Below are 26,941 nucleotides of genomic sequence, written 5' to 3'. Positions count from 1 at the left end.
CAACGATTTCCTTGACTACATGGAGAGCGACGCCTAACATCAAAGCCACACAGTCAACCAAAGTGTACCGTTATACGGCTCTTTTGATGTACATCAAACGACTAAATTTCTTGTTCTGTTGTCTCCTGGTTTACTAAGAGATATTCAAGGGGTGTAGATTTCGTAAGTGATCGGAACCCCTGGAGTATCGTGGATGACCTATCACAGCCGTGACTTATTTTTCTCTACAACATATATCAGAGAGAGAGAGAGCTTAAGTCATAAATGTTCATATAAGTTAAATAAGGAAAAAACTTAAGTTTTGACTTAAGTCTGTATTAAGTTTTGAGAAATCGGGGCCAGATATTCATGATTATCTTCTAAGCTCTAACGCACAACAAGCACAAGGAACAGTGGAAATATTAATCTGGTTACCCTTTCGGATCACATCAAATCACAGGGACCTGGTACGAATTTCTAACCAACAGTAGATACTATAACATATATATATATATATATTAAGTACTGTTGATTAGAAATTCATGTCATGTTCCTGTGCAGCAAAGTATTGAATTGATCGTAATTTATGTGAAAATCTAGAAACAACATTCAGCCGACTTGTCTTATTTCATGTGGTATTTCTAAAGCGTTCGAGCGTATGTCACTAGAAACTAAAGGTTAAAATAGCAAATTATGGTATAGTTGTAAAACTTCAAAATTGGCTGAAAAATGTATCCGTAATTGTCGACAACAAGTTATAGTTAGTCATAGTAGTACTAGTTCTTCCGTTTAACTGCTCGCGTTCTGCAAGGGTCAGTTTTACGTCCATAACTATTTATTCTGTATAGAGATGATATATCTGATAATCTGAACGTTACACCTTGTCGGATGTTGTCCGATTTTTTTAATCAAATGGAGTGTTAATAAGAACGTATATTTCAATCAGATTGAGAAAGAGTAAAAAACTGTAAATACCTGGTAAGTAGGTGTAAACTAGTTAAAATCCATCCCTAAAAAAATCAGGTGAATTAAATGAAAAATACGTGGATTATATAAAGAAAATGAATAGTGTGGAAAAAGTTTGTAACTTGTACAAATGTATATACTCTTGGATTTAGGTATAGTATCGATATTGAAGCTTATGGATGATGTAAAATGATTTATTTCAAAACTACACAAATCCAATTTCTAGTTGGTTTTGTTTTATTGAAAACGGCAATACACGTGATAATCAAAATAGTTATAGAGACTAATTATCAAAATAGTTATAGGGACTAATTAATCGCATGACATTTACATAATCTTGATACATTGTATATGGAACAAAATGATGAAAAGACAGACATAATGTGTCTACCTGTAGTCTTAATCTTGTGCACTCCGTGTCTACCTGTAGTCTAAACCTTGTGCACTCCGTGTCTACCTGTAGTCTAAACCTTGTGCACTCCGTGTCTACCTGTAGTCTAAACCTCGTGCACTCCGTGTCTACCTGTAGTCTAAACCTCGTGCACTCCGTGTCTACCTGTAGTCTAAACATCGTGCACTCCGTGTCTACCTGTAGTCTAAACCTCGTGCACTCCGTGTCTACCTGTAGTCTAAACTTCGTGCACTCTGTGTCCACTCGTAGTTCACACCGTGTGCACAATGTGTAACCTTTAGTCTACTACCAACTGTATATTGATCAATGGATTTTAATTAATTAGAATTATTAGTAAAGTACGGCTTTCCTGGGGAACTGAAGCAGATACTGTTGAACTAGCCATTTCGACTTGTAATATTAAATATTAATTAATGATTCAGTGTACCTTTAATGACTTTAACGTAAACAACTGAATCAAACTTCTAGAAAAATACGATTAATGATTTTAGTCCAGGTTTTGTTGTTGTTGTTGCTGTTTTTATGTTTCTACATAATGTATCGTCAATACATTCTATTATAGATTAGTTATTTTGTTGTGAAACATATTAAAATTGTACAATGTTGATGTGTTTTGCGTTTGGTGACCAGGGAGATACGTTTACAATTAATTTTGTCACGTGATATTTTACCTGTATCATATTTTGACAATTTAAAAACTGTTGATGATTCAGTGCCTATTATTTTTGCCAAACAATTTGATTAACTCCAGAATACAGTAAGTACTTGGACTTTGTTTTAAAACCTTGCTATTACTATTTTAGCAAAACAATATGATGTACTCCAGAATACTCTAATACTTGGGCTTTGTTTTAAAACCTTGCTTATCATTATTTTTGCAAAACAATTTGATGTACTCCAGAATACAGTAACTACTTGGGCTTTGTTTTGAAATCTTCAAGTATCTTAAGGAACAAAAGTATGAGTCTATATCGGAAATCGACTAGTTCTAATGAAAATTCTTGCTTTACTGAATTGTCCTTTTGGTGAATACATCCCCTCAAGATTCATTATCTATGACGACAATAGTCTCATGTTCACACTGGCTTCTCGCAGCTTGTATTTGAGTTATTAATTTGGAGCATGGTTATGACAGCAATAGTCTGGAAAACGTGGAAAATTGGTAACACAACACGTAAAGAAAGAGATAACCGCAGCATTGAAGAAATAAATCAATTTTGGTCTATTTGATTTTCTCCGAGAAGTCACAATATACACGTTAGGAGTTTTTGTCTACATCTCTAGTCAATAGAAACATGAGAACTACATGTATGTTATATAAAGAAAGCCGATGTTCTAATTTAATATGATATATCTATATTATTCTGTCAGCAGTTTCGTCTGAAGCTATTAATCGACATGTATATTTGAGATATTTGTGTTTTATTCGGTTTCTGCTTTTCCCTGTTAGACATACAGGTTATGTTAAGGACTAGATATATCTGGGTGAAACTTGATAGATACATGAACGTTTGGCCTGAAGTATCCTTGAATGTAGGCTAGAGGGCAATTTTGTATGTTCTGTTCTGTTGCCTCCAGTTTTACTATGATATAGTCCAGGAGTATAGAAATTGTAAGTGATCGGAACCACTGGAGTATTGAGGATGACACATGCCATAACGACAATGTTTCCTAGCTTTTATAATTAAAATTCAATTATTGATACAAGCTTCGCTGCGGTTACATAATTTACACGTGCTCCATCATCATTATACACTCATAACCTCAACAAAATAAAAATATATTCCTTAAATAACTGCACCAGACGGCAAAACAGCGAAATGAATCTTCGCTGTTTTAAAAACATATACTGGGTAGGAAATCCTGCATTTCTTTGGTGATGTAATCTTTTCTTGGACCATCAATATATTCTTTCTTATAATTATTTTAGGAAACTTTTATTTTTTTGTTTCTGAAAGGTGGTGGGCCTTTAAAGCACTTGAATTGTCAAAATGCAGATGAACAGATAGCGTACAAAAATGAACAAAAGGCCATTTTAATAACCCATCAGCTGTCTTCTGATGATGAACTACCATGAAAATGAAAATTTGTTTAATTAGAAGAAAGTATAACTATTGCAAACCTATACAGTTTTGGTCTTATGCCCGGGGATTGAAATGTGCTTATAGGGAAATGGTAGCTGCAATATTGTAGCTCAAAAGACTTTTTGACAGAAAATGGTGTCGTCTTTAGAGCTACAATTGGTGCCTATTACTGCTAATGGAGCAAAGTAATGATTATGCAAACCATTATAAAACGTTTGTTTACATTTTTATCGTACTTGTTTGATATCGCTTACCTACTAGGCAATAAAAATGAACCACATAAAATATCAAATTCTCACCGAGGCATTATTTTTTTTACATAATACATTTGAAGGTCTTTCTGAAGGGAATTTATACGGCAAGTCCACAGATTGTGCATTTGACGTCTTGTGAGTGGTACGGTAGATATTAAGAATGGTAGTTATGTTTGTTTTGGACAAAAATAATATGTAAATGCATGTATACGCATAAAATAATTGGAAACCTACAAAAAAGTATAGAAAACTATGCCCGAGTGATTTTCGGAGGCAGTGCTCCACTACGACACATAGGTACCAATTCGTACCCGGCCGAAAGGTATAGTAGGCCGGGTACGTATATTCGTTCTAGGGAAATGGGTGCTTTTTTGGTCGAATATGGTAATTAAAATCCAGTGAAATGAGTAAATAAAGCAAATGTGATATCCTATTAAAGACGTTTATTTACATCATCATAAATTTAATACAGACATGTTTACATAGTATAGCTGAGACACTCCTGTTAGAGAATATTCATTTCAGGAAAATATAATCAGATCTTTTGTAACAGTTTTAGACTTTTGAAATAAAACTATATCTTTAACAGATAAGTAACACTTAGTTTCATCAGAGAAGTTGTACATTTCCAGCAGTGATAGAGACAGATATTCTAAGAACGTAGATAAATGTTAAATAAATTATTTTTAAGAAGTCATTCAACTATGATAAATGTGTATTGTATGATATATATTCAGCAGCGGTAATGAGAATATACATAGGTCTGGAATACAAGATGAAATCTAAATATGTGAGAGCTCAAAAATATTCACATGTTTTCAGACAAGAGTGTTTGATAATCCTTTTGGAATATTTATAAACTTCAGAAGTGCAGCATTATATATGAAAAAGTTTGTAGACTTTGATAAATATCATCTTTACCTTAAGAGCAGTATACATTGAACTGACAATGTACAACAAAACCTAAAAATCCTTGGTTGCAAGGAATATGTTGACATAAAATGATTATAAATAAAAAAACGATTATTATTTGAAGACAAATTAATAACAATGCTATTTATCAAAATATAAAATTTAGGTTTGCAATATTTAATATGACAATAATTTCACTAACAAGTATATCGATCTGTATAACTGCTTCCATTAAAACACACACCTCTCATCCCTATCTACCAAAATACCTGGTAATTCAATAGTAAACATTCGGTGAGTAGTAACTTCAAAGAACAGACATATTCCCGTTTAAAACAATTAAGTACAATAACGTTGTTACTGCAGCCGTTCCTTATCGATGTTTATGTGGTAAATTTTAATGTAGAGCAATGTTCCTGTTATTGAATTGACATGTTTCAGAGAATTATACACGAAAGTTTGTCCCTAGGATGAGGTTGGCATGGATAATTTTGGACCTTCAGGACTTAGGAAATTTCTAGGCTGGATGTAACCATCTTGTTTTTCCCTGAAAACAGAAAAAAAAAGAGATCATGTTGAGATCTATACAACATATAATGTTTTTAATCATCTTGAGCACTCAACATTACATTACAATCGTTTGACTTATTATCTCATGAGTTAATATTCAAGCTAAAATAAAATTACCGATAAAAAAGATTACAGCCAAAATAAAATACTGATAAGATTGCAGCCAAAATAAAATACCGATAAAATAAGATTACAGCTAAAAAAATTATTGATGAAATAAGATTAAAGCTTTAATGAAATCACCGATAAGATAAGGCTAAATCTAAAATAAAATAACCGATAAAATAAGAGTACAGCCAATATAAAAATACCGATAATAAAGATTACCAAATGTTATGTCAAGCGCTCAAGTTGCTAAGTGCTGAGATGTTACATGTATGCAAAATAACCAAATCGAACCCCGACCCTTTAGGGCCAGCTATAGCCCACACATTTGAACATTTTGTACACAAATCCCATAGAGATGTTGCTTATGAAATATATGCCATAATAATAGCTTAGTTTCAGAGAGGTCGTTTGTATGGGTTTACATGTACATGAAGCCAAACTGATCCCTTTTGGTACTGCTTTTCAGAACCTTGAGGGGTCAGTTCAACCATTCATTAAACACTTTGATTCCCCAATCCATAAGATGTCACCTGAGCGATTTCCATAGCTAGTTTCAAGGAAGTTGTTTATGGATCCCTTTTGGCCCTACTCCTGGAGGGGTTTGCCCAACAAATCAAATTAGGTTATATATTTAAATGGTTTTCAAGAAGTTGATTAGAAAACGATGTCTGATTTGTGAGCACTAACCCCATTGGATGACATCAGCTCACTTTAGTCCTTAATTTGGACCGGGCTCCGATTACTCAAAACAAAAGTATATGTACAGACTTGAGTCAAAACTTTAGTTTTTTCTCCTTATGTAACTATGTAAAAAAAGACTTAATTAAGTCAGTTTTTTACTTATGTTTATTTTGAGAAATCGGAGCCAGGTTGGCAAATAATGATGCAATGCCTGAAGGATGACTTACACATCATATTTGAGCGTGTTGAGGGTGTCGTCTATGTGACCCTGTGAAATGTCACCATCTATCTGTGCGAGATATGTGTATAGCTCTTTAAACAAGGGGAATGGTATCCGGGCAGGACCTCCTTCAGGATCTGCGGTGAGGATCTCACACACTAGCTTCATAGCATCTGTCAAGTTCTGAAATAAGTTAATCATGTTATCTTATTCTTTTAACAAAATTGAAATTAATGTATTAAATAAAGTTTTATACAAATTAATAAAAAAAAACTTTGAAAAATAAATTTTAAATCTCAAACGTGAAAATCAATACACGATAAAGGGTCCAAATTGGTCAGCATTCACATGACTTTAAAAAGAGCAGAAACAGCTCTGTAAATTAGATTTGAACAACTAAGGACCGGGGGAGACAAATAAAATTTCAAAAAAGATCTCCCCAAGACATTCTGAGAAAAAGAGATAATAATCAAGGAGTTGTTTATAGAGGGACGGATAACTGACTACAGAAGATAGACAATTTAAATAGCTCACCATCCTCGAAATATATCAGAAATAAAATCAAGTTACCTCCCCTAGTGCTGAACACGCCAGTGTAAAGAATTTGTTCCATTCTACGTCGCCACCAAAGCTACCGATTCTTGCAATTTCATCAAACTGCTCCTTAGGGAGAGCCACATCTTGCCACTTCTCTTCCACCATACTGAGAGGGACTGTCTTCTTTGGTCCAAGCTATCAAGAAAACGTTCAGTTGTAGGAAAAATACGGATATTTCTTTTATGTATAACTAATGTGATTATTGTTTTTTTTGTACTTTTGTTGATATTAATTAAGAAATGGCATACACTTTTGACCAAAAGTCTTGTTTCTTGTATTCATTTTCTTGATAAAGTTATTTTATCAAAACTGTTGAAAAATGAGAAGTTGAATATGTAAAATATATGGGTTTTTTTTCTTTTCTTAATAAAAAAGAAATCATATTTATATATATGTTAAAGAAAGAAAAACACTGGATATTTTATTGATGTTTTGAAAACAAAGAATGATTTAATCTTAGTAAGATATAAACACAATTAATGTACCAATACCTTGTTATTGTTTTTTATTGACATTATTTACTGTATTTTTCCCAATAACCACCCCATCCTAATTACCGCCCATTCCCATTTTTGAAGGCCCTGATCTCAATTACAGAGAGGTTTCATTATCTTTAAGGAGAGGCAGTACAATTGTAATTTCAGAGGTGGGGGAGGGGGGACTTTTCTATTTAGCCTTTGCATATTACAGAGTTATCGGTCCTGGCGTGTAAGTTATGATTGTAATGTCATGTGTTTGTAAGCATAACGTCACACTTTTCAGAGAAAACGATGTGAGTTTCTGTCTCAAAATAATGACGTCACAATGGATACCTACCTGTAGGGGAGGTAGCTCTGTTATATAAAAAGATGGAATACTATCTGTATGTTTTCTAATGTAATTTGGGCCAAATCAAGCGTTGTCACAGCCAGGTTTAATCAGCAAAAAAGACCGGCTTACCTCAAATTAAATACACACTAAAAAAGTTTATGTGTTCGTCAATAATTTTGATTTATTTTCAATAACTTAAGTGCCCTGAACATTTTTGGGTCAGATCTGGTATACATGTCCCTTTATCATTTCCTTTTTTCCTTTTCAAACTACCTGTTTGTTCAATACTCGGAGCAGACCTGGCGTTAGGCCAGTGTCTGTCTTTTGTGTGGCTACTGGCATTTCTAGGCGTTCCTTTACAGGAGGCGTCTCTCCCTTAGACATCGCTCTGAAATACCTGCAACACAGAGGAAGAACATTTGATTTTTGGACATTTTGAGTGAGCCAATCAAAAATTATGTAATTATATGGATTATTCTGAATACATTTTGGGTTAAGTCATAAAAAAACAGAAGGAATTTCTTCAAGTCTGTGAAAAAGAATGTTCGTTTGTTTTTTGACTTTGACTTCATACATGTAAACCAAAAAAATATTGAGAATAATTTTTTTTATTTAATTTGAATAATTATTTTAGTAAGGTACTTATCAGGCATTAATGTGTGTATTTTTCTTAAGTTTTACAACAAAACAAATTGATTTGAGGCGCATTGATATCTTAGCCAAGAGTTTTGTTTTTCCAATGACTGTGCTGCTTTTAAAATTAAACGCTCTTCGTGTATGACCTCATAATACTCGACATACAATTCTTTTGGTTTATTAAAAAATAACCTCAAACTTCTAACCAAAACAAATGAGTGTAACATGTGAAATTAAAATTATTTTCTCATAACACATCTGAACTTCGCTAAGACAAACCTTTAAATACTGTTTTAGACTTAAGACTTTTTCGATTATATCCGATCAACATCTTTGTTTACAATTTTTTTTGCCTATAGTCTATACCAGTATATATATGTTAAAGGCAAAACCAGTTCCGTAGTACATCACAACTTTGACCCAGAATAATTAATATAACTGTTGATTTTGTTACACTCAGAAAACATTAACTACATGACTTACGTTTTAAGTATAATATACTTACGCTGCGGACCAAGCGAGGACATCATTGGGTTGTGTGCGTATGGCTGCCTTGGTAAACTGTTTGAGAATATCCGGTAGAGAGGGAGGGATATTAATTTGCTGTGAACAGTAGTAGGGCTCATCTGGATTGGAAGGCATGTTTGATGCTTCACTGTGAAAATTAAAAAAATATACAAGTGTCTAGGTTACAATACTAAAATCGACCTTATTTACTTGTAGAAGAACAGAGAAAATACACATTCCTGTTGAGTACCCCGACCAGGAATCGAACCCGGGTCTCAGCCATTGAAATCTATGACTCTATCTAAAAGCCAAAGAAGCATGAATCGTCAGCTGAGTGACAGAGACCGTATTAAAACTATGACAAATACAAACCGAACTAACCTGTTCATTTTACACACTGATTTCTTTCTGTTCATTTATAAGTCACTATTGCATATGTTAGGAATGAGATCGCTGTCTTATACCAGATCAGGATTGGTCAATGGACAATAGCAGATCATTTACTTTCATTTACGTTTTCCATTACAGTTGCTAACAATGCCCTTTTGCAATGCGATTCGTATTTGATTAAACTTTTCTTTAGCCCATGGTTATTTTGATTTGACAATAACAAATGCTAGCTTTTTGTTTAAAAGTTGGCATATCTGTGCAAAACAAAATTGAAGCGTATAGCAATTACATCATTTTGACCTTCTTTTAAAATATGCGAACATCGCTGCTTTTTATTCTATATGTATGAATATGCAGTTGAGTGTTTACTACATAATGTGAATACATATTTACACTACTCTAATAATGTTACAGGTTTACCACAAAGAGACACATTTGAAGCATTACGTCATCAGAAGTTTCTCTACCCTGTACATTAACTGTACCAGCTAGTACAGTACATCTAATATTATTGGATTAACATTATATATGTATATTGTCTTGTAGATTAAATAAAAATATCAAAAACATGATTTGGCTTTACGATGGATGATTTAGATAACACATATTTATCAAAATATATCGAAGTTATGTGAGATATAACTTATTGGTATCTGTTGAAACGAAGGAGACAGTGTATTATTACCTGCTGTTGTTCGAAAAGATGGAGACAGGGTAAGTCAATTTCCACTTGTTTGCTCCCAATATCTGTGATTACTTTCACGACCTAGATGTACCTTCACTTATTATGATAAAAAGGCTTTTTGACATCATACTGTCTTTATGTTGGAGACAGTTTACTTCGTTGCAAAAACTAAACAAAACTACCAGCAAGTTTCTGAACGCCATATGAGTATTCCTATCCCGAATCTTTAACTGTTGTTGCCATCAACTTTTATTTTTCTTATTATGATGGCATATGTTTTTTCTTATTATGTTTAAACCCAAAAACTTATTCAACGCAGCGAACACATTGACAGTACAAAGTCGGTATCGACAGTCACAGAGTGTCAGCAGCAACGTTTCTGATCATGGATTTTCATTATTCTTGTTTCATTGTCTTTCGAGAACAGTGTGTTTCAGTAACAATAGAGTCGGTTTTATTATTCTTTTATAAAATTATGGTTGTTTCTATCACATTCGAGCTAGTTTTACACATTTTCCGTTAAAATATACTCACCACTTTTCGAACCTCTTTCTACCGGATGTGTTAGTTGTTGTTGCTAGCAACAGCTCTGCGCAAGTCGTCAGAATCAGGGTCTTTAAAGCGCTTAAACTATTTATAGTCAAGGCAAACGTTAAGGCAAGATAAACATTGAAACCGCGCGGTATTCAAAATCAAAACAGATAATGTCATTACGCAAACCAAACGATATAGCGCAGTTTTGTTTAATATCTGACCAGTTTACGAAAGGAATTAATTTTTCAACATGCAAGCGTTTTAATGCCAAAGATTAACTTTCACGTGCGACTCCCCGATCTTAGCATTGTGGGATATTGTCGTCTGCATTTCGGAAGAAACTGACAAAAAACAGGTGAGATGGAATTCTAGCTATCGACAAACTTAAATGTAATCGGCCAGCGAAATGCAGATGTTAAGAACTAGAAACGATACTGTCGACATAATTAAATACGAGAAAGAGATATTTCTGATAATAGGCTGGAATCTAATTTTATTCACATCATCATACAAATGTCATATCATTGATGTTTACTAAATAGTTAACGGTGCGCGCGTAACGGTAATCCTATGTGTGATATAAAATCGTAACTTACAAATATCTTGAATATAGTAGTACAGTACTAGAATACATGACCCCTCTAAACATATTTGTGAAACGGGACTGTGGAGAAAAACTGTTAACAACTTGCTAATATGTATTGTCTATTGTCACAGTGCAATACCGGTACATGCAAACTTAAACATACATAGGCCTAAGCTTACATGCAATAAATAAACGGACAATACAGGCCTACATGACAGTAGTTGCTTATAACTATATACATTTGTATCTGTAATCTATATGTACATGTATGTGTATTATCAATGCTTGGGACAGAGTTCTGAACTTCTCAGACAATTTCATTAACGTTATCTTGAAGTTGAAATCAACAGGCAATCAAGGATTTATAAGTGAGAAGGATTCGCCAGTGTCTCTTTACTCTACTAAACGCCACACGGAACGCCTATAATAACTCAGCTGGAAAAAATATGATTGCATGGTTAAGTAAATTTTTTGAACAGTATGAAATATTTTTCTCTTCTAGAAATGACGTGCACAGCCACACTGCAAAGACCTCAGGAGAAGATCTAACACAGTGAGTACATTTTTTTAATCTCTATTTATGGATATATATTTAGTTGACTAAATATGTCCATGAAATATTTTACAGGTTTCAAAGTTGAGCACTAGTGACTACTTGTAGAATCGACAACACAGATGATATAGTCTTTGCATGATGTAATCTGAAGACTTACTGAAATCCAGATTTTGGGCTGTGGAAGTTTTATTTCAAAATGCTAAAAAAAATCAAGTCTTTTCTAGGAGTTTTAATACATGTATCAGGCGGAACCCAGTACATTTTGTCAGTTGAACCTGGTTGTGGTACACATACTGCCTAATTTGGGTTAAATTATTAGATAGCATATTAGATACAGATCCTTGCTGAAATCTTACAAAGTCTTAAAGTAGAAAAGCCCTTGAAGTTTTATAATCTTTCTTAGTTTTCTTCTGTTGTGTACAAATTATTTTATTACTCAGTTAAAGGTCTGATTCTTTGTATCAATAGATTTCCCTGGTTTCCATATACCGTTGAACAAGTTACAGAAATACAGAGTCTCCTGGCACTATTTGTTTGGAATAAGACGTTGCTTTCTCATGTTGCTTGAGTACATTTCCCGTGGAATATCTGAGCATACTGCATACTGGGCAATTTTTCCGAATATGCCTTTTTAGGAGGACAGATGCCTTGAAGGTGGTTTCACATATCTCTTAAACTTGGTCTTTTGATTATAACAGATAAGATACTTACATAATTTTAATCAGACATGAATTTGTTTCTAATATCAACACAGAGACTCCTTCTTTGGATAAACGACCTGACCCAATATTTTCGGCAAGTTCAACAATGTCAACTCTGGTCAGATGATACAAGTTAATCTTGTATATTCAGCCTTTTTTGTATTAATTCCCGACTAATTTATCAGAATTCAGGTTTTCACCCGATCATGATCTGGTTGTCCTTTCAGGGTGTATATACTGTAAACATTCTTAAATTCATAACCCTGGGATAATGAAATTCTGTTCTTTAGTATATATCTGCAGTTTGGGCTATACTTTAATTGTTTCGAATTTTGCCTAAATTTTAAATTCTCTGTAGAATGTGATCTATCGATTGGTTTTAAACATTTATTCGGGAGTAATAGGTTCCTTTCTTGTAACAATTTTATGTACCCCTTTACTCGAAATACAATACCCCCGTATTTACATTTCGTCTCTTAGTTTTTCGCTTCATTTTCGCTTTCAGGTTTTCGTGTAGTTCTTGCTGATCCTAACTGATTTGTATTCCTTGAAGTTGTTTGCAGCTCCCTTAGGTTTTTAAAGAAAGAGCTTTTATTCCTCTATTGAACAAATGAAATTGATTCATATCATTGATGTTTACTAACTAGTTAGACGGTGCGCGAACGTAACGGTAATCACAAATGTTGATATAAAATCCGTACACTTAAATATCTTGAATATAGTAGTACAGTAACTAGAATACGATGACCCCCCCTCTAAAACAATATTGTGAACGTGACTAGGTTGAGAAAACTGTTAACAACTTGCTAATATGTATTGGTCTATTGTTTCACAGTGCGCAATAAATACCCGGTACATGCAAACTTAAAACATGACCTAGGCCCTAATGCTTACATGCAATAAATAACGTACAATACAGGCCTACATGACTAGTAGTTTGCTTATAACTATAATGACATTTGTATCTGTTAATCAATATTGTACAGTGTATGGTGTATTATCAAACTTGGGACAGAGTCCTCTGAACTAATCAAACAATTTCATTAACGGTATCTTGTAAGGTTGAAATCACAGGCAATCAAGGATGCCATAATTGAGAAGGATTCGCCAGTGTGCTCTTTACTCTACTAACCGCCACAATAGCGGAAGCGCCTATAATAACTCCGCTGGAAAAAATATGATTGCCTAAAATTAAGTAAATTTTTGAACCGTAAGAAATAATTTTCTCTGTTCAAGAATGGACGTTGCACAGCCACACTCGAAGGACCCTCAGAGAAGACTAACCACAGTTGAGTACATTTATAAATCTCCTATTATGGATATATATTTAGTTTGACTAAATATGGTCCATGAAATATTTTACAGGTTTCAAAGTTGAGCACTAGTGACTACTTGTAGAATCGAACAACACAGATGATATAGTCTTTGCATGCAGATGTAATCTGAAGACTTACTGAAATCCAGATTTTGGGCTGTGGTAAGTTTTATTTCAAAATGCTAAATAAAAATCAAGTCTTTTCTAGGGGTTTTAATACAATGTATCAGGCGGAACCCCATAGGATTTATAAGTGGAGAAGGATTCGAGACTGTCTTACATGTACATTACTAAACACCACAAATACGAACGCCTATGGGGGAATAAAAAAAGTATTTCCCAATTTTTCTCAACAAATACTGCTTCTTTTGAGAAGATGTTGATTCTTTTTAAATCAATCAATACATGCCATTGTTAAAGCAATCGTCCACTGTCAGACTTTGAGTGGCTATGTGAACTGGATGTCGCAAATAGAGAATGTGAACATTATTAATGATATATATGACACAAGGACATAGATGATGATTTCTGTGATGACTTTCAGTCAAAAGCAGATAATTTCATGGGCATCATGATGTATTCCAGGGAATAGTAGCAAGATGTTTGGATCTTTATCCTTGTTTTAACTGTTTCTCCAACTACTTTTCCTTTTAAATCTCGGAACAGCAGTCAGCACTATCGTAACTTTTCCAATCCTGTAAGAAGAATCTAAACATAGAGAATTATCCATGGTTAATCAACTACCAGCTGAGCAATAAAATGATTGTAATTTTGTTATCATAGCTTCGCTTGTTATATTTCCATAATTAAATTCCTTTCCTGTACCATATACACATCAACCAACAGCAAAACAAAAATCATGTCAATTTTCAGTAAATATTTTTGGTCTGGTAAAGTTTCATCTGGTCTGGTGAAAATGAAAAATTTTACCAGACCAAATGTCCTGTAAGTTTTCAAAGTGTTTCGCATTGTCTGACATGGGCACTTATTGCAGTGTTTTTTCCCGGGTATTTTGGGAAATTGCCACCTGGTGAAAATTGGGAAATTTTTTGCGATAAAGGTAGAAAATGAGAAATTTAAACTGTGTTTATGGAAATTTTGGAAAAGGTAGAAATAGACAATTATGCTTCTCTAAAAATCAAGTGTAAGAATGGATATTAAAATACGATGTTCAGACTTGGGATTTACGGAATTTTTTAGTTTCGTCGCACAAAATTCATGTCAACTCACTGATTTGGGAAATTTAGACATAGATTTGGGAAAAAATAACAAGAAATACAATTGGAAATGGGGCCTTTTTCGGCCCCAAATATATAGGCAGGAAAAACACTGTATTGGGTCGAATACAGTAAATATATAAGTAAAATAACACCTATATTGTTAAAATGTAAAAATTTAATATTTCATTGAGATGAGTTTTCTGATTTTAGGCTTGAACCTCAAAATTATGAGAGATGACAGTGCTTGTCCTGGTGCTTCCCAAGTCATAAAGTGGGTCAAGGGCTGCTTTGATGCTGTGGACAAGAAATATGTAAGATATACATTATAATTGATTTAAAGATTTTAAGTTTAAAGTGAGCTGTAGTTATTGCATTTAACATAAATTGCAACATTTTATTAAATTGTCAATGTTTTTTTGTATAGAACATATTTTCTCTAAATTCATATTACGTACCCCTTTGACTGCAATGATGTTAAATTTTACATACCCTTTAACTGCAAATACGAATCTTCTTTTTAAATTTAAATTCATAAGCTTTTAAAGTGCATGAATTGAAAACTTTTTAAAGAACAAATATATGACATGAGATGTGAGGCATGATTATTTCTGGGATAGATATTTCTACATTATTGTTCTATCCAAAAAAAAATTAAACATTTTAATGTGAAATATTCTTATATTTCAGCTGAGAATGCTTATTATGGGAGTAAGTAAAATTAATACTTAATCACTACAAAAACAAGTCTTGTTAAAGCTTCAAGCTGATTTGTTTGTATATGACTACCTCTCTGACATTGTCAGCTAAGAAAGTATTGATAAAATGATGACTGAGGACAATTCAATGATAAATTGACTCCAACGACAAAATATTTTATATTAGCTATTTTCCAGGCCAATCCAAAATCCAAGGTGGCCGTCACAAACATAATTTTGAAATCACATTATGAACTTCTTCTCGTGCGGTTTAGCTGAAATTATCCTGACATGGTTCCGACTTAGTGTTATTTTTTCGATTGATCTGAATTCCAAGATGGCCATGGACCACAATAGCCAGTATAGATATTACATTTTAAAGTTCTTCTTCAGCTTCAGTGCTGAAATTTGTTTGAACGTAAAGGACTGACTTAGAAACAGTACATAAAACTGTATTTCCAAAATCCAAGATGGATGTCAAAGTCACCATCTTGGAACATGTTTTGATCTATTAAAATCCTATTCAAATGGTCCCATTTTAGTTTGCATTGTCAGATGAACACTTAAGATCCTTGGGCCTCTTTTTGTTTATTTACATTGAATCTAGACTAAAAAGTATGGTTGTACTGTTGCATGAAGTCATTTAAAAAGGAACACCTTTAATTAGGTTTTGAAAATTAAATTTCAGATATACACAGATGCAGAAGACCCTGATGTAAGTTTGAAAGAAAACAAGAAGTTGTTTAATGTAACATTTCAAATTAGTTAATTGCATTTAATTGTTGAAGTACCGATGTATAGAAATGAATTGAATGCCCCTTTTATTCATTTGTACATGTATGTGAAGAAAGGCTAGGTAATTATATATTGTACATATAATGCTTAATCCAATGTATACTTAAATGAGATATATCACTATATACATGTAAAAGCAAATAAGAAACTCTTTAGAAATTGTTAAAAAAATGTTTCATGATGTTAGAGAACAGAATTCCATGAAATAGATTATAATTATAAGATTGAAAAAGATTGCAATCTATCAAATAAAATTAATGCTTAATTCCTGCAGTGTATATGAAATTTTTTCAATGGGAAAGTTAAGATAGGTGTCGTTATATCTAATATGAAATTTATAGTCTGAAAGTCTGTTGTGATTTTATTTTGCCCTCCTCTGATTATAAGATTTATTCTTTTGCAGACTGTCATTGAATCTTACACCTTCAAGTTTTCTTACAAAAACACAGCAGAGATGGACGTATATAGGTAAACCATCATTTTTTTTATTTCATTTATTCTGATTTTCAAGCATGCATCCCACAAAATGTTCATGGAAAACGGGTAAAGAAACTCATATTAACTCATTCACTCCTGAAGACAGATTTCATCTCTTCTTAATCAAAGACTAGATCAGCTAGCCTTTTATGAAATTTCAGGGGTGAATGAGTCAAGGCAGACACACTAATTAGGCCATTTGTGCTACAATAATTGAAATGAAATATACTATTAATGCCTGCAAATAAGAACCCCCACCTAGAGAAGAATAAAAATCGAATGTGAGAGAGGGAGGGGTCTTATTTGCAGACAATCCCATCTGATTACATTGATCTAATAGGCTACCATCTTAGATTTTTGAACATCTGTCATTGTTGTAAAAGTTGTCTGTCAGACGGGTACATGTAATAACAAGATGTTCTAGCATTGATAATAATAAAGACACACAGTTTAATTTCAGTCAAATTTACTATACTCCTGTATATTTTTATTTCAGAAATGAAAAAAAGATTGGCAGTGCAGATTCTGTGCTGGAAACCAAGAAAGCTACCATCAGGTTATTGAGGACAATGGTTGTATTAACCCAGACATTGAAATCACTACCAGATGATGTGATGCTCACCATGAAGCTCCTTTATTATGATGACTGTAGGTATTTTTCTGTTTCTCTTAATAATCTGGTTATTTCATTTCAAAATGTCATACACTAGCAGAGATTCTTTTACAGATGAAAAGTGTTAAAATCCATAGGTTATCAAAATCACTTTGATTTACTTCTATTCCTAGTAGGTGTTAACGGTGAAAATTAGAGGAACATTGCCAGTGTATATCATGTTATTCTCAAAATATATTATTAATATACATTCCTTTCCTTTCGAACATACATTACATCCAACACCATTACCAGGAAAGGTTGATATTTGATTGTGGGGGTTTAAAACCACTTCTTGAAGTGCTGATGACCACAACAGATTCCATATCAACTGTTGTACATATATGCTTAACAGAGTCCTTTCAAAAAATTCTTTCACAGGTACTCCAACTGATTATGAGCCACCAGGTTTCAAGCCAGCACAGAGTGACTCCTTTGTATTTGAAGAAGAACCAATGAACATCAAAGTTGGAGATGTAGCAACTGTAAGTACCATTATGAAGTAGAACATAGATTCCCTTTTAATCAATGGCCTTATTGAGTGTATAATACTATTAATTGACATATTGCCAGCTGTCGATGAATTAGATGTTGGTCAATTATTAAATAATATGTGGTAATGATTATATTGAAAAGTATAACTATTGTTTGAATCATGAAGAAAGAACAATATCATATTTCAAAATAATTATAAGCTTAATTGGATCATTATGCATTTATTGTGCAAATTTTTACTCAAATTTGAAATATTTCTTGGTTTAAAAAAAATATAATGATGACACTGACTGTTTATGAAATAAAAATTATTAATACCAGTAAATATGTGACATACATTCTTTAAAGTTAATAGGAAATGTCTTTTTTCTTTTAGCAATTTCACACGTAAGTACTCTGGTTTTTCTTTATAGTTTATTTTTAATTTCCTTTACTGTTGTGGTAACTTAATCCATTTGTATTTGGCATGGGAGTATAGTCAAAACTTTTATGTTCCACAATTCAAAAGAAGGATAATCATTGTTTGATAAATATTTATCTTTCCTTGACAACAATCTTTTTCATTGAATTCAAATGTCCTAACACACCGTATTTTGGATAACATAGTTATCTGAGTTTTCTGTGTTTAGATTTGTGGTTAATACTACCAGATACATAACATACTATAAGTCCTTTATCTTATATGTTTTGCATTATTGATGATTATGGCATTTTATCAGTTGATTTTGTAAATATCTGTCAGAGACTTAATAACTAATAGTGATATGCCCAACTTTCTATAAGCTAGTAGAAAGCGTGCATTAACTTTAAGTTTGAATAAGAATGTTAATTTTGTAACCATGCACAAGCTTGTAAATCTGAAATATGCAAGCTAGCAATTTCTGCAAGCTTGCATGTCTTCTGCAAACTTGCAAAAAGTTCTTCCTCCTGTTCTTTTGCAACTTAATACAAGCTTGTAGTTCCTACTGCAAGCTTAATATAATGTATGTACAAGCTTGTGAATCAATTTGCAAGCTTGCAGGTATTGAATATAAACTTATTAATTCAAGCTTGCGAACCTGTATAAGCTTCTAATGCTCAGGTATATTTTGAATCCCTAGGATAAAGATGAGAATAAAAACCGACAGTAAGCAGTTTGAACTGAAAGATGATGCAGCTGAGGAAGAAGAGAAAGAAAAGGTTGAGGATCCAATACTGGTAGAGGAAAACATGTGTATTGACAACCAAGAAAGAGAGGAAATGGAACAAGAAGTTCGTTCAATCAGTTTTATTAATCACAATATTTTTATTAGATGCATATTTTACTGCTCTCACAATACCTTGTGAACTACAGAACTGTCGGAGATGATTTGTGCTTATCTTTATTAAGCTCAAAAAAATAAAACACTAAAATTATTTTAAAATCTAAAATTTTAAATCATTAAAAGGAAAACAGAGGAGGCTTGCATGGCTGTTTCTTATGGATAATTTGCATTAGAAATTTTCTGATGCCAAATTCATTCCACATTATTCCGTCTTTGCATACTACATAGTTACTTTCCTTGTAGGTAGCTATAGGTATCCATTGTAATGTCATGAATTTGTGAGTGAAATTCAAAAACGTCACAACCAATACCTACCCATAAGGACAGATAACTGTGTAATATGCAAATACTGCATATATCAATAATGTCTATGTCTAATGTTGCATGTATGTATTAATTTTGTAGGAAGAAGAAGGTCAAGGAGATGTCTACTCCTTTAATGACACAGAAATTGTAACTGAGAAACAATTACTGCGTGGAAAGAAATCCAAGAAGTGTGCTACACCTGATGCTGTAGTACCAACAGAGATGCCTGCGATGCCAGGTAAGACTACATTTTTTAAAGAAATAAACGTTCAATAAAGACACAAGTACTACTAATATCAAATTTAAATCATCTGTTACAATGAAAAATAAAAAAGTAACCAGTAATTTTTTGCAAATGTAGAAAGACTTGTTCTCAGACAAGCATGTAATAGCGGGTTTCGAGATACCAAAACTACAATTTACCCCTTTTTACCGTCGATTAACCCTGCATGTCTTCCATGGATTGTGATGTCACAAAAAGCATGTCAAATATGACTTCACATCATCACTGGAAAGTGTGACTAATTGACTGTAAATGGTACTCTACTCGCGTCGTTTTGGTGTCTCAAAATCAATAAATTGGAGTTAATTGTCATATCTAGAATTGATATTAAGAATGTGATGCAAATTCAAATTTAAAGGTTGTATATTATGGTTCAAAGGTTCAACTGATCGAGCTGTTGATACCACAGGATCCCAGAGTCAGATGTCAGCTCAGGATGAGGAGGCTGTTGTACGGTGCCCTTGTGGATGTAATGAGGTATACTTGATACACACCTGATGGAGGATGGAGCCTGTGTATATATTATTTAATGCCTATTTATTTAATTAAATAAAGTTGCAAGAATCAATGTATAGCCGCTGTTTTTGTGGGTAAATATTTTCATAATTTAGACCTAAAACTAGAAAATATGATTTTAGCAAATTTTGTAATTGGACCTTTATAGGGTATGATTTTAACCAAGTCTTAATATTTGATGGATCAGATATTTGTGCTTATGATGACCTAGGAAATCACGAAACTGTTATTCCCTAAAAAACAACAGTAATTTAAGATGGATTTTTTAAAATGAATGCGTTTAAATTCTCAAAAGAAATGGGTGACTATATAAGAAAGCATATCAAAACTGCCAATATCACTACAGATTACCACTCTAATACAGGACTATGATGTAGTCAAGAAAATTAAAACTTGAATATAATTCTTGAATTCATTTGATCAAAGGAAATTAAAATATTGTGCTTTATTGCAGGATGATGGATTAATGATCTTGTGTGCAATTTGCAATGTGTGGCAACATGGAGTGTGTTTCCTTGTACAGAATGAAACTGATGCTCCTACGCAGCACATTTGTGAAATCTGTGGAGAGGTATATGCCGTTAGACTTATTTGAAATAAATGTAAAAAGGATGTGATATATAGCACAATGTTGTGTAAGATAGATTAATCTGTATATGAGTTTGATAAGAAACGTTTTACTCGATTAAGCCATTTTTAGCTCACCTGGTCCGAAGGACCAAGGTGAGCTTATGCCATACCGTGGCGTCCGGCGTCCGTCGTCCGTCGTCCGTCGTCCGTCGTCCGTCGTCCGTCGTCCGTCCGTCCGTCCGTCCGTCCGTCAACAATCGACTTCTTCTCCATAACCGCTGGTCGGATTTCAACAAAATTTGACTGGTAGCATCCTTATGGGCTACTAACTGAAAATTGTACAAATGATGGGGCTGACCCCCCAGGGGCCTGAGGGGCGGGGCCAAAAGGGGTCAATTTGGCTATTTCCATATAAACGACTTCTTCTCTGAAACCAAGCATGGGATAGCACCCATAATGCAATGGTAGCATTCTTATAGGGTGGGGATTCAAAATTGTACAAATGATGGGGCTGACCCCCCAGGGGCCTGAGGGGCGGGGCCAAAAGGGGTCAATTTGGCTATTTCCATATAAACGACTTCTTCTCTGAAACCAAGCACGGGATAGCATCCATAATGCAATGGTAGCATCCTTATAGGGTGGGGATTCAAAATTGTACAAATGATGGGGCTGACCCCCCGGGGGCCTGAGGGGCGGGGTCAAATGGGGTCAATTTGGCTATTTCCATATAAACGACTTCTTCCTGAAACTAAGCATGAGATAGCACTCATAATGCAATGGTAGTATCGTTAAAGGGTGGGGATTAAAAATTGTACAAATGATGTGGCTGACCCCCCGGGGGCCTGAGGGGCGGGGTCAAAAGGGGTCAATTTGGCTATTTCCATATAAACGACTTCTTCTCTGAAACCAAGCATGGGATAGCACCCATAATGCAATGGTAGCATCCTTATAGGGTGGGGATTCAAAATTGTACAAATGATGGGGCTGACCCCCCGGGGGCCTGAGGGGCGGGGTCAAATGGAGTCAATTTGGCTATTTCCATATAAACGACTTCTTCTCTGAAACTAAGCATGAGATAGCACACATAATGCAATGGTAGTATCTTTATAGGTTGGGGATTCAAAATTGTACAAATGATGGGGCTGACCCCCGGGGGGCCTGAGGGGCGGGGTCAAAAGGGGCCAATTTGGCTATTTCCATATAAACGACTTCTTCTCTGAAACTAAGCATGGTATAGCACCCATAATGCAATGGTGGCATCTTTATAGGGTGGGGATTCAAAATTGTGCAAATGATGGGGCTGACCCCCAGGGGCCTGAGGGGCGGGGTCGAAAGTGGCCAATTTGGCTATTTCCATTTAAACGACTTCTCTGAAACTAAGCACGGTATAGCACCCATAATACAATGGTAGTATCCTTATAGTGTGGAGATTCAAAATTGTGCAAATGATAGGGCTGACCCCCCGGGGGCCTGAGGGGCGGGGTCAAAAGTGGTCAATTTCCATATATATATGACTTTTTCTCTGCAACTTAACATGGGATTACGCTCATAATGCAATGGTTACATCCTTATAGGGTTTGGATTCAAAATTTTGCAAATGATGGGGCTGACCCCCCGGGGGCCTGAAGGGTGGGGTCAAAAGGGGTCAATTTAGCTATTTCCATATAAACGACTTCTTCTCTGCAACTAAGAATGGAAGAGCACTTATAGTGCAATGGTAGCATCCTTATAGGGTTGGGATTTGAAATTGTACAAATGATAGGGCTGACCCCCAGGTTCTTAGACGGCAATAGATGCGAGGTCAAAAGGTCAATTAGGCTACTATTTTCATATAAATTACTTTGTCTCTGAACCTATGTATTGGATAGCATATTTGTATGGTATCAATAGCATCATTGTATGGTTGTGATTCAAAATTAAACTTTGGGAGTCAATTTTGCTTATTTTTCTAATTGTCAGAGTCTTGTGATAATTACTAACAAAAAACCAGGTGAGCGATACAGGCCCTCTGGGCCTCTTGTTTTTGTCCCAAAATTTTATTGAGGTATTAGTCATGTTGTTTATAGCATATCTGATAAAAAATTATGAGTTTGATAGTTTCTTTACTCAATTTACCAATATTTATACCTAATCTTATACAAGATATTGTGTGTAATTATATAACTGTAGAATGTTTGTGATGATTTTTTCCTCCAACTTTACATTGTAGCCAGGAAATCAAGATAATGTACCAACAGATCCATATCTAAATACATTATCAGCAATTGGAATGCAGGTATATATTATTGAAAAAAGTGTGATTCTTTTCCATAGCTGGATTGCAACAATTTTTTTGTTGTATTCAAAGAAAGTTCTTTAATTTGAACTTACTTCAATATTATGCATGAAGTCAGTGTCTATAGAAAACTTTGTTTGACTCCGAATGAAGGTGTCAATATCTAAATAGGACTCGACTTTTCTGGTGAGACATGTTTCTGGATTTAATGTAGGGACAGATACCTATTGATTAAAGGCAGTGAACTGTACATTTCTCTGGAACAAGGATCAAAAGAACAAAAGAAGTTCTATATAAAGAAAAGTTAAATGCAATATCACTGACAAGTATCTGTACAGTCAAACTTATCTTAGTGACCACCTCTGTATAAAGACCACACTTATTCTCTCAAATGATAAATTTCAACACAATTTAAACGATGAAGAGAATTTGTTCTTGATCCCTCGGGTGGTCTTTATAGACAGGTTTGACAGTACATGTACTATATTATGTTTTAACGACTGAAGCTACAGAAGGTTCATTTTCACTGTAGGCTACTTGTTTGTGGAGGAGAGCATTAATGGCTACCTCAGAAATGAACAGAGTTATTGGACCAAATCTTGCTAGAAGGCTTGGTGTGGAGATGAGTGTGGCACAGGGTCTCATGAACAGATTAGAAAAGGAAGGCTTCATTCGCAATGCAGGGAAAGGGAAACGGTAACTTACATTACCTTATCATTGATATGTATCTAAAAATGTTTTATATTGAAGATCTTTAATATTAAATCTACGTTATTGAAAATAGTTGATTCAAAGATACATTTATCTGATTATGTAATATGAAAAAAAACTTTGAAGATACTATTAGGTCTCCCCTGGAAACCAGGAGGGGTTGGGGATGGGACTTAAGATTTGTGTCAAATGTGTGTCCTTCTGCAGATAATCTTGCTTGTCGAGACGCTATCTCCTATACTTTAAATAGAACTGTATACCACCTAGATATATCAAAACAAGGTTACTGTACGTTACTTATATTAAGACTTTTGACCTCTGTTAACGACAACCTTGTTATGTTTTGTGGATCCCATGTTAGTCATCATCTTTGACATAAACATAAAAAATCACTATTTTGTTGATGAGAATCTTGTGATGTCATTATGAAGTCAGAAAGCAAGAGTTTTTTGCCAAACATCCTTGTGAATTTTATCATTTCTTCTTCTCTGAATTGTTGCTTGAAATCAAACAGATTAACTGATAGTTACTGGAATCACATTTAGTATCAGCCTGAAGCTTTCTTTACAATAGAGTCTCAAACTGTTACCCTAACTTGAAAGAACATGATCAAACATAGACATCATGTTGAAAGTTAACAAATCATATTTTATCCATTGCATCATATTGGGAAAATAGTGTATTGTTGCACCCCAAAAGCAAAATTGTGTTATACCTACATTTTAAAGACTTGGAAAAATGGTGGAAAAGAGCAAGATTTTGAATGAAGGTATACCAAAATACTTCAAGAAGAAGAGTTGTCAATCAGAAGAGCAAACTGTCAAGCAGGCACCATCTAAGGAAGATACGGTATGTGTATGATTAGATTAATGGATTATCTGTTTTCTTGCTAGTATACATTAGAGTAGGTTTTAGAAATCAGATTTTAAAACAAATACATTATTTCTATTGAGTGTATAAATTGTATTCAAGTGGTATACAATGTATACATGTATATTGCACAAATTTTAGAGTGAAACGTTTTTTAATTTTCTACAGCATATGTTTGTCTACAGCAACTTTACCTAAGACTTTAAAGATCTTTTAAAGATGTTGAATATAAACCAGTCTTAAAAATGTAAATAGATAACTATTTATTAGCATGATAGTACTTTTACAAAATTCAACTGTATGCATTTCGAAAAATCATATTTACTTGGAACAGATATCCCAGATAACTGAGATGGCAGAGGGTATCAGTCTGTCAAGAAAAAAGAAAGGAAAAAAGAACAAGAAGAAAAAAGAAGAACCTGTTGAGGTGAGTTTTTTTTATTAGAAATATAGAGAAAAGAGAAAGTATTGTTTAATATTAAATTGTTAAGTGTAGATAATAGTTGTATTATATTTAAAGAAGTACTCGTGTGAATGAAATTTTAACAACAGTAGCCTGATTATTACGGGTAAGCAGAAAAGACTGAGAAGGAAACCGGTATATCTTCATGGGTTATCGTCATTGTTCGCAGTGCATGATGGATTCTTTTTTGGTAACAAATTTGTGAGAATACATTAATTGCTTCAGCAATATATACTCTTTTCTTTTCAAATTAAGGTGAGTCCAAGACTTTCAAAGGTGGATGAGGAGGAAATGAAAATCCCAACCCCAACCAGCACTAAAAAAGGGAGGAAAAGGGCTATATCAAAAGTCGATGGTGTAAGTTTCCATTTCATTGAATAATCCCTTGGTCCATGAGTTGAAATATTTCACAATATTTTCAATATGGAACTGAAATGTATATATTAAAGTAGTAAAATAAATTACATTAATATATTAAAGTAAAAGTTATACTTGATGGCTGTCCAGGAAAAGCAAATTTGTCACAAGTTAGTCTGACTACATCAAAAAAACTTTTCATCGATAAAGATGCTCCACCGCTAACAAATGACATTTTTTTCCCAAGGAACAGACGAATTGGCATTTCTTCAGTTACAAAGGTTACTTACTTTACACCATTACCACCATTGAAAAGTTTGAGCTTCTAATTTTAGAAGACAAAAATATGAAAAATTATTAATTGCATTCCGAAAAAATTCTTTGGAACTATGTCCTATATGGAATGAATTATTGATTGCGCATGCAACAAAAGCAAAATACATTATCTCATTTTTTGTGTTAATTAGACATATCTAATCACGATTAAACACCAATTATTGTTCAATTGATGAGCATCGTTTATGCTCTGTCAGCAGTGGAGCATCTTTGAGATATGTGCCAATTTCATAGGAACCCCATCAAAGTTGTTGTACAAAATTTATCTTTGAAGTGAAAAGTGCAATAAGAATGATAATGCATGTAGTTGGTCTGACTGACTTGACCAAACAAATTGTGTTTTTCATGGTTGAGATGTTCCATTTCCACTATGAAAGTTGAACAGCAATTTATCTTTTGAAATAGAAAAAAAACACCAATTAGAATGATAAACTATACATTAAATTAATTGCTTTTTACAAATTGCAGGATCATGAATTTGATGTGTGTGACAGTCAAGATGTGTATGATGAGCCAAGAAAAACCAAGAGGAAAGCAAGCATTGTTGCCAGGGAAATAATGGTATAGAGCCATCAAGGAGTTGAGTTAAGGGGTATACTTTGACTTGATGGAGACACTAATTATCAAACTTCATACAAAACACTCTTGTTAAGTTTTTATTTGAACGTAATGACATTTATACTTTGTTTTGAAATAGTGGGAAATAGTAGATACAGTGATACATAATTACTTTGTTGACACATTTACTTTAATTGGGATAAGTATGATGCCTATAAAATGTACAGACTCTATTTTGTTAAAATGTAGTTGACATTAACCTTGATTGAAGTATTCATTAATGATTAATGTATTGTATAGTAAATTATTTCTGTGACTATCATGTGCCAAAACGGATGAATTTTGTTTTGTTTTGTGTGTGAAATTATTGTTAAAAACACTGTGATATTGGTATATCTGTTCACACTTTTATTTGTTATCGTTAATAAATATGTTGATGTTGATTGAATCTATAATTGATCTATCATTCTAGGAAAAAACAATTTTCAAATACGTAAATTTGTGGTTCATTATATCACAAGGGTGGTTTACATTTGTACCCTGTAGAATATGGTG

The 26,941-nt window shown here is 33.7% G+C and overlaps 2 protein-coding genes across 2 annotated transcripts; one reads left to right on the top strand and one right to left on the bottom strand.

Moving 5' to 3' along the window:
• Positions 1-4,118: 4,118 nt before the first annotated feature.
• Positions 4,119-10,495, bottom strand: LOC138330233 (ropporin-1-like protein). The gene is made up of 6 exons (XM_069277698.1): positions 10,346-10,495; positions 8,735-8,884; positions 7,867-7,990; positions 6,757-6,918; positions 6,194-6,369; positions 4,119-5,154 (listed from the first exon to the last, which is right to left on the bottom strand). Exons 2-6 carry the CDS (start codon positions 8,869-8,871, stop codon positions 5,073-5,075), a joined length of 681 nt encoding a protein of 226 aa, XP_069133799.1. The 5' UTR covers positions 8,872-8,884; positions 10,346-10,495; the 3' UTR covers positions 4,119-5,072.
• Positions 9,830-26,829, top strand: LOC138329863 (uncharacterized). The gene is made up of 20 exons (XM_069277153.1): positions 9,830-9,840; positions 11,063-11,072; positions 12,123-12,141; positions 14,934-15,034; positions 15,411-15,431; positions 16,107-16,133; positions 16,617-16,681; positions 17,187-17,338; positions 17,724-17,827; positions 18,214-18,224; positions 18,938-19,088; positions 19,547-19,685; positions 20,110-20,207; positions 20,701-20,817; positions 23,026-23,091; positions 23,624-23,787; positions 24,531-24,651; positions 25,007-25,099; positions 25,391-25,492; positions 26,297-26,829. Exons 1-20 carry the CDS (start codon positions 9,830-9,832, stop codon positions 26,393-26,395), a joined length of 1,671 nt encoding a protein of 556 aa, XP_069133254.1. The 3' UTR covers positions 26,396-26,829.
• The last annotated feature ends 112 nt before the right edge of the window (positions 26,830-26,941 follow it).

The sequence above is a fragment of the Argopecten irradians genome, chromosome 8 (genome assembly GCF_041381155.1).
Source record: "Argopecten irradians isolate NY chromosome 8, Ai_NY, whole genome shotgun sequence".
Lineage (NCBI taxonomy): Eukaryota > Metazoa > Mollusca > Bivalvia > Pectinida > Pectinidae > Argopecten > Argopecten irradians.
Note: the sequence above shows the minus strand (reverse complement) of the source record. Positions and strands in the feature narration are given on the sequence as shown.